General features: G+C 25.7%; 1 protein-coding gene across 1 annotated transcript; it reads left to right on the plus strand.

Moving 5' to 3' along the window:
• The first annotated feature begins 3,781 nt into the window (after positions 1-3,781).
• On the plus strand, positions 3,782-6,925 carry Max (MYC associated factor X). Its single transcript, XM_076324114.1, has 4 exons — positions 3,782-3,941; positions 3,998-4,057; positions 4,502-4,736; positions 6,196-6,925. Exons 1-4 carry the CDS (start codon positions 3,903-3,905, stop codon positions 6,375-6,377), a joined length of 516 nt encoding a protein of 171 aa, XP_076180229.1. The 5' UTR covers positions 3,782-3,902; the 3' UTR covers positions 6,378-6,925.
• Positions 6,926-8,167: the final 1,242 nt, after the last annotated feature.

Below are 8,167 nucleotides of genomic sequence, written 5' to 3' on the forward strand. Positions count from 1 at the left end.
AAAATTTTTTAATTTTCCCCCATCCAAGCCCATTGTCAATCGATTTATTGGATTTAAGATTTCCCTTCGTTACCGATTGAATGGAGTGACAGTGTTTTACGTTCTCGTAAGGTCTCCCACTCCGATACAGAAACCTCAAAACAACAATCAACTCGTACCGATCGTGAACAACTACAATTATTGACAATTACAGTTATCGATAATTACGATTACTAATATCGATCACCACGCGATAGATAAAGTACCGACGTAAAGCAATGATATTGCTGTCTTAGACGACGTACAATACACAATTTACTTATCGGAATCCTTCTTTACCATTTACGCGTTACTTCCAACGTTATCGATTAAGACTGAAATACAATTAAAAAGTTACAAACAGTAATAATTAAATCTAAATACACCGACAGTTATTAAATCACAAGCTGATACAGAAATCGAAGGTAACAATGAAGGAATTACCCCTAGGGGAATTATCCCCTAGTAGTAGGGAAAACGTTAGAGGATGTTTTTTTATACCCGTAACCGCCGTACCACATTTCAAGTAAAATGTAAAAAAAATAATTCGCAAACAACATTCATTACAAAATAAGTCTCAATTTGCTCACAGTCATGATTTAGAAATATTATAAAACTTTACGCCTATTTTTTATATTCGTTAATATTGCCGTGTCAAATATTTTACATCGTCCAAAAATGGTCAAAATGATCGATTAAAGTTTAATTTATACCTCCTTTATTTACCTAGTATATTGTTTCAATCAAGAATTTTTTCTATATAAAAAATAAAACATTTTACAGTTAAAGTTTCAGGTTATAATTATACATGTTTCGGTAGTAATTATAACCTTTTTCATTTTAGTAAAGTCAAAACTGACGATTTTATGTAGCCACACCTGTAGTCGCTTTCCTAATAATGTCGTTTCATGGTATCCGTGCTTGTCTAAGTTGAAAATACAAAAGACATTTCTAATTAGTATAATTGTAATTACAGTAGAAAGCAAAACAAACGAAAAACGTTTTAAAATTATTAAAGAGACGTTTCATTATTAAAAAATTGCGATTCTCTAAAGTTTGATTATAAATTTTTGTACGTCTTTTTTTTTAAGTTTATGGGGCTGAAAAATACAAAAGGAATACAAATTTTTAAATAATTTTGCTTCAGATTACAGCGCTATGTTCCTTGAAACTAGGTTCCATTACCCTATGTTCATTGAACAATCATGTATAATTTGGAATTGGTTAGTTTGAAAACACTAATTTGACCTTCATATTCCCTCTATGCCTTTGCCAATAAAGAAACTATGGTTATCTTATTATGTGCCCCTCAAAATCAAACAACTTTTGCTTGACACTTTTCTTTCTATTATTACAAGCAAGTTACTCAAGTGACCTTTTTTAGATGCCTTATATTTAGATAAATTTGTTGAAATTTTCTTTTAAAAATATATCTAGATTGACCACTTGGAAATTCTGTAACGTCTGACCAAAGAAAGTATTGACTTTTATTTGAATTATGAACACACTATATGACATTAACATTATGTACAAAGATGAAAACTTTAACAGCGAAAGAAATAAGTTTGCCTTCTAAAATGGCAGTTATTCTGATAAACTCTTTAATGAATGTATTGATACTATAAATAAAGTTCTCCCCTAACAAGCTATTATTGACAATTTAATGAAAATCACATTGGTTTGTAAACGTCTTCCAAATTCTATTCCTAATTTAGTTGCTTGTGCTTGAACCACTTCTATAATTTTCTTTAGGTATTTTTATACTCTAAGTAATAATCTTAAGTATTTAAGACACTAAATGTATTTTGTCTACACTTTATATTTATAGTTTTGATATTATATTTGATGTTGTACTTTGGTAAGTACAACTCCTGAACAAAGATTTCTATTTTTGGAAATTAATATTTTTGTTTTTTCTGGATATAAAATTAAACTGAACTTTGACAAATTAGAATTAACTGTTTCTAATATGTATTCTTCCACATTTTTTATGTCAAGTAAAATGTTTCTTTTATATATAATGATATCATCTATAAATTGAGAAGTTTGTAAATCATTCAACAAACTATCAAAAATATTTTAAATATAAATATTATATAATATGGACTTAACACTACTTGCTAGAGAAATCCCATATACAATAATCTATTATTATTGTGGTTTACAAAAAAGACTAACCTGCAATGTAATTAATTAATTAAAGGTTTTAAGTGAAATTCTTATGCTTGTCAATTTGTGTGCCAATATATTTCCTTGTACATTGTTAAGTGCTGCATTAATGTTTACAAAGTCTTCAAATTATATCTAATTCTATGTATGTGATTAAATTTGCTATGTTGTTAATATAAAATGTTCCTTTCTTAAAGCCTGACTGTGAAACTGGGAAAATATTATACAATTCACACCAACATTTCAGTAATATTGCAGTAATAATAATGACTGTTTATTTAAATAGCTTGCATATGCACGTTGATAAACTTATTAGCTCAAAGTTACATCCATCTATTTTCTTAATTAAGAAAATTTGATATGAGTTTTACGAATAATCGATTAAAAATGTCAGACAGGAGTAATTGATTTCTAATAAAAAGGTGTTTAATCATTCTATGATTAATCTATCTCACCTAGATTTTGTCATAGTGTTGAGATAAAATAAGAATAGATTAAAAGGTATTACTTAATAATCGGTAGCCTTTAAAAATTGGTTGAAAAGAAGTTAACGTAGATTTTATTTGGTATACTATTTACAATTACACAATTTACATATTTTGCTTTCATTAATTTAATTATGCGTCAAACAATACTTCCATAAATGAACAATTTATAAAGTTTATTCTACGTATTATTTAAAATGAAGATATGCCAATATTATTTTGAAATATTTTGAAAGTCATTGATGTGGGAATAATTATATTTTACCATACTGAAATCTAAATTATTTTCAATCAAATAAAAAAACAACAACAAGCGCACAGTAATAAATACCAATTCTTCTTAAAAATTGACTATCGATATAAACTATCAGATTACAGTTTCTGTAGTTTTTTAGTGTAAGTCCTGTTTTCCTTTAAATGATCAAAAAATTCAGAATATTTATAAAAATATACACTACTTTATTACATTAACTTTCTTCTAAATTGAGCGCGATTGAAAAAATGACTATATACCAACTTTAATAATAAACAGTTACTAAGAAATTCTAATATGTTTATTTTTCAACAAAATTTAAATAATTTTTTAAGACAGCCAAACAAGAGAATATATGATATCTGTCTTCATTTGATCAGAGTATTCTACAGATACCATTTTCAACGAAAAAACGCGAAAAAAATACAATAATCTAGCATCAGTGTAGCCAACATGAAATGCAATATATGTACCCTGTTTTATATTTAATAATAGAAAGCACTTTTAATTTACTGAAACATTAACATTATATATGAAAATACTTTGTAAATAGTGTGCATTAATACTAAATTAAACATAAATAAATGTCTATTTATTTTTAGTTTACATTAATCAAAAGAAAGTTTATCAAAATGTACAACTCCATTACTATGATTTCTTGTTATTAAATTCAATTCATATTCTTTTATCAGGTAAGGTAATTAAGTGGTGAACTTAATTACCACTGAATAGTTAAATTGCATTGATTAATTTTGTATGCAATTAATCATCTAAGAAATGAGTATTGTATTTATTTAAAATAAAATCTCTAGATAGGGAAGCCATTGGTGACTTCCATGTTTTTCTAGCTACCTATGCTGGATGTGCATTATGTATACATACACTTAGTATTGTCTATCTGATGGATGCAAACATAATCTAAGCATTCGATAAAATCTTTTTGTTTACCAATTACTCCGTCAACTGAGGAAATTATAATGAGTGACGATGAACGAGAAATTGACGTCGAGAGCGATGTAAGTCCTTAAAAGTACCCTTTTAAATTAGTCTTATTAAAGACGTCGTTTTTCAGGAAGGTGACGATTCCGACTCTAGACAGAGGCATTCGAATAATACGCAATATTATTCTCAAGTGAGTTCATTGTTTTCTTTTGTTTCTATTGGTTTTTTAATCTATTTCCTGTTTTCCGTTTGTTAATCGATGAACTGTAGAAGCAGAATTGATCGATAAAATGTAAAGTTTACATATTTTTGAGGTTAGCTTGATGTTTACTAAACAACTATAAACTAATGGGAGTAATATTTTTCTTCCAAATAATTTGTCATGTATTGTTTCTAATGTAATTAAAGCATTTACCCAATGTTGATAGTATACAATAAATGTAATCTTCACAGCATATTTAAAAGATATGTCTAACAAAATTATAAATCAAAGTCAAAGTTAAAACCGATGAGAATAAAATTGGCTTAAATTAATATTCATATAAGAGTGAAAATTTAATTTGATTTTTGATTGTTGTTTATATGTAATATAATTTAATGTTATTATTTAAAAAAGTTGAGTGTATATTTTCAGGCAGAAAAACGTGCACATCATAATGCATTGGAACGTAAACGTAGAGATCATATTAAGGATAGTTTCTCAAGTCTTAGAGATTCTGTACCAGCATTGCAAGGTGAAAAAGTTGCAAGTAGAGCACAAATACTCAAAAAAGCTGCCGAATATATACAATTCATGCGCCGCAAGAATTCTTCACATCAACAAGACATTGATGACTTGAAACGACAAAACAATCTCTTGGAGTCTCAAAGTAAATACTGGTCTCATATTATTTTTATTAACTTAGAATAATTTAAAATTTGATTTTAATTAGATTAGATACCCAAAATATAACTGACAAAGAAAATATTTAAATAGTGGTATGTATATAATTATGTATCGTTACACTTAAAATAATAATATTAATCATGGTACTAATAGATATCATTTGTGTAATATATATTTTACACAATTGTATGTTTTTATTCTCAGTATAAAAATTTTCATTCCCATGTGTTCTTGTCATATTTTACACTATGCATTATACATATATATTTTTTGGAAAATTGTAATCGAAGTAATGATTGATGATTACAATTAAAATTAATAATCACTAATCTTACTATTATGCTAATCTAATTTCCATTGTAGGTTAATTTTCATTGGTGTTAAAAGAATCAAAATTTCTTTTATACATATTTTAAAAAGTCAAACTATTTAAGAATATATTTTTGGAAATTATATTGAAATTTGAAAAAGTAATAAAGCTACAAAATATGTTTGATTGTACGTTAGATAATTGAAATGCATTATTCAGCAGAATTTGGTACATTTTTATATAGTTAATGAGTAAAGTTTTATCTTGGTAAGCTTCTATTTGCAAATCATAATGTAAAAATATATTCTTGAATAAATCAAGTCTTTTAATACATAAAAAAGAAATTTTTAATTTTTTTAGCTCAAGTTCACTAAAGATTAACTGTTAATATAATTAATGCTGATTGCAGGAGCAATTAATTTTAATGATCAACTATTATATTATTCATCATGATTAATTCTGATAAGCAAATTTTTAATCACATCACTTAATTAATTCATTTGTTAATTAATGCTTAACTTTGACATATGGGAATGAAACTATACATCAACTTTCTTTGTGAGTTATGAATAAAGAATACAGAAAAATTAATTTTTGTGGTTAAAACTGATTAACCCTTTTGCTGTTTTGTTTGTAAAATATATAAACAGGTATTGAAATCAGCATTAAGCAAGTATTAAAAAGTATTAACTATTTAGTTCATATGTGTTAATTCGTAATAGATTAGCCCTGAAGAGAGTATAATTTTAATTTTGAAATCTATCGATGAAGATACATTCATCTATTGTAATTATACGCGAACACTTTCTTAAATTAGAAAATATAGGGAAAAACAAGATATTATCATTAGGACTACAATATTGGACTGCAAATTTTTGTATTTAAAAGTCTACCATATAAGGAATATTTATTATCAGTTAGATGAGAAGAAGTTTAAACAACAGAGATGAAACATAATGTTTAAAATTTTTATAACAAATAAAGGTAATTAAAATCATCAAAAAATAGTCTTTACTATAATTTGTCATTTAATAAACAGTGAAAGGGTTCAGAATCAGTCAAGTTTACTCTAAACTTTTGCTAAAATATAACAATATGATTTTTGTATCACCTCACAATGTATTATTTGTAGTTCGAGCACTTGAAAAAGCAAAGATAACGGGCAATTTTGCAGCAGAAACTTGTGAAGTCACAAAGTCAGAAGGTGTACCAATGTCAGGGTACAATGATACAGAATCTGAGTCGTCAGATAGTGAAGCAAGTAGGACTATACGTCAATCAAAGAAACTAAAAGTTGGAGGACTTCATCATTGACCAACGGTTTGATTCCAGTTTGGTTCTGATAAAAACTTACTTTCTCCACACAATCGAATTCTATATAAATATTTATTCCCAAGAAACCAAAAGACATTTATTTGCTGAAAATCAAGGGAAACAGAAATTTTTCAGCATTCTTGAATGTCTAAGAGCCATTGTACAAAATCGTACAAAAAATAAGTAGCGTTAGTGCTTAATTCGAAAATTGATATAAAAGAAGCACTGTGAACACTTTGGAACAGCATTTTAATATATTCAGTTTATAAATTTGTAGAACATTTGGAATTATTTTGTTGATCAAATAATTATTCAACACAAAATAATATTGTACAATACTATTGTTAGATACTATTAATTATTTTTTAAATTAGTGATAGAATATAATCATTCGATTAAGTTAGTATTACTAGAAATACTAAAACTTTCATATTTTCTTAATTCAGTTTCAAGTAATTGTTTTAAGTTTCCATCGGTTTCAATTTTACCTTAAATTTCTTAATATTTGTTATCATTATCAGTTTTATTATTTGTCTCTGTCATTGGTTAATCAAAAATTTATTAAAAATTTTCTAATTATTTTGCCAACTAAACATATGCTCAATTGTAATAAAAATATTAAAAAATTATCATTTTGTCGTTTAAATAAGAGTTTAATTATATTAATAAAAAGTTTAATATTATTGTAATAATAATAAAAGTTCAAAAGAAGATTTAATCAATCTTGTTTACTTGTTTTCGACCTTACAAATATGTTTTTACAATGAATATATTTTGACAATTTAGAATAATTCTTTTTGTTACGAAAATTTTGTTATAAATTAATACAAATATCTTTCCTTTGATCTTAAATAAGTTTTTATGAATGAATGGTCAACAATATATAAAATTAACCATTTTTATAGGAATGTATTATATTTCAATGACAAATAGTCTGTAGTATCAAACAAACATATTTGTAAGGTTTTAAAAGATTATTAAGCAATTAGGTACTGACTATTTAATTAATATATGAATTATATTTTTTGTTATATTCTTTTATTCTATAATATTATACAATATTATATTATTCTCTTTAAACAAGAAAACTAGTGAGTTTGTTTCCAACTGAAGGTAAATTTTTGTTTACTTCAATATTCATTGCCATGTACATCCTTTCAGTTCAGTATAAATAGAGAATTCAACAATAATCTTTGGATTATTATTGTTTCTTATATATCTTATTGCACAATGTGTTTTAAAATTATGGGTACAAACTTAACTAGTTAATAGAATCCATAGAAAATGATTTACATCTCGTGTTTTTGTTTGCACAACCATTCATAAGAAGAAAAAAAATAATACTTTTCATTTTTGCACTTTAATAATCATTGAAACTATTTTTAATTAGTAAATGGTCAAAGCAGAGCTGATTTTACATGGAAGCAAATGGTGCATGGCATCAGAGCTCTTCAACAAAATTAAAAATTTAAGAAAATTAAGAAAGAAGATACGATTAAAATATCTGAATACAGTTATCCATATAAATTGATAAAATTATTGATGATCTTTCTAGTTTAAAAGCAAGAAAAGTAAATTTTTAAAATGGCTGTGCTTAGGCCTGACAAGTATTTTGTGCAATAATATTGTCATGTAACAAAATGTTATTATATCTTGTTCAATACATATTACTTTAAACTTGAACATTGTGGTTTTATTTACTTTTAATTCGTATAATTTGAGTTTGGAAAAGGTGCCTAAATTGGAAGTTGTTTCAAAACATTAGTAACTCTAGTTAATTCTGAATCTAA

Source organism: Ptiloglossa arizonensis, chromosome 12, assembly GCF_051014685.1.
Source record: "Ptiloglossa arizonensis isolate GNS036 chromosome 12, iyPtiAriz1_principal, whole genome shotgun sequence".
Lineage (NCBI taxonomy): Eukaryota > Metazoa > Arthropoda > Insecta > Hymenoptera > Colletidae > Ptiloglossa > Ptiloglossa arizonensis.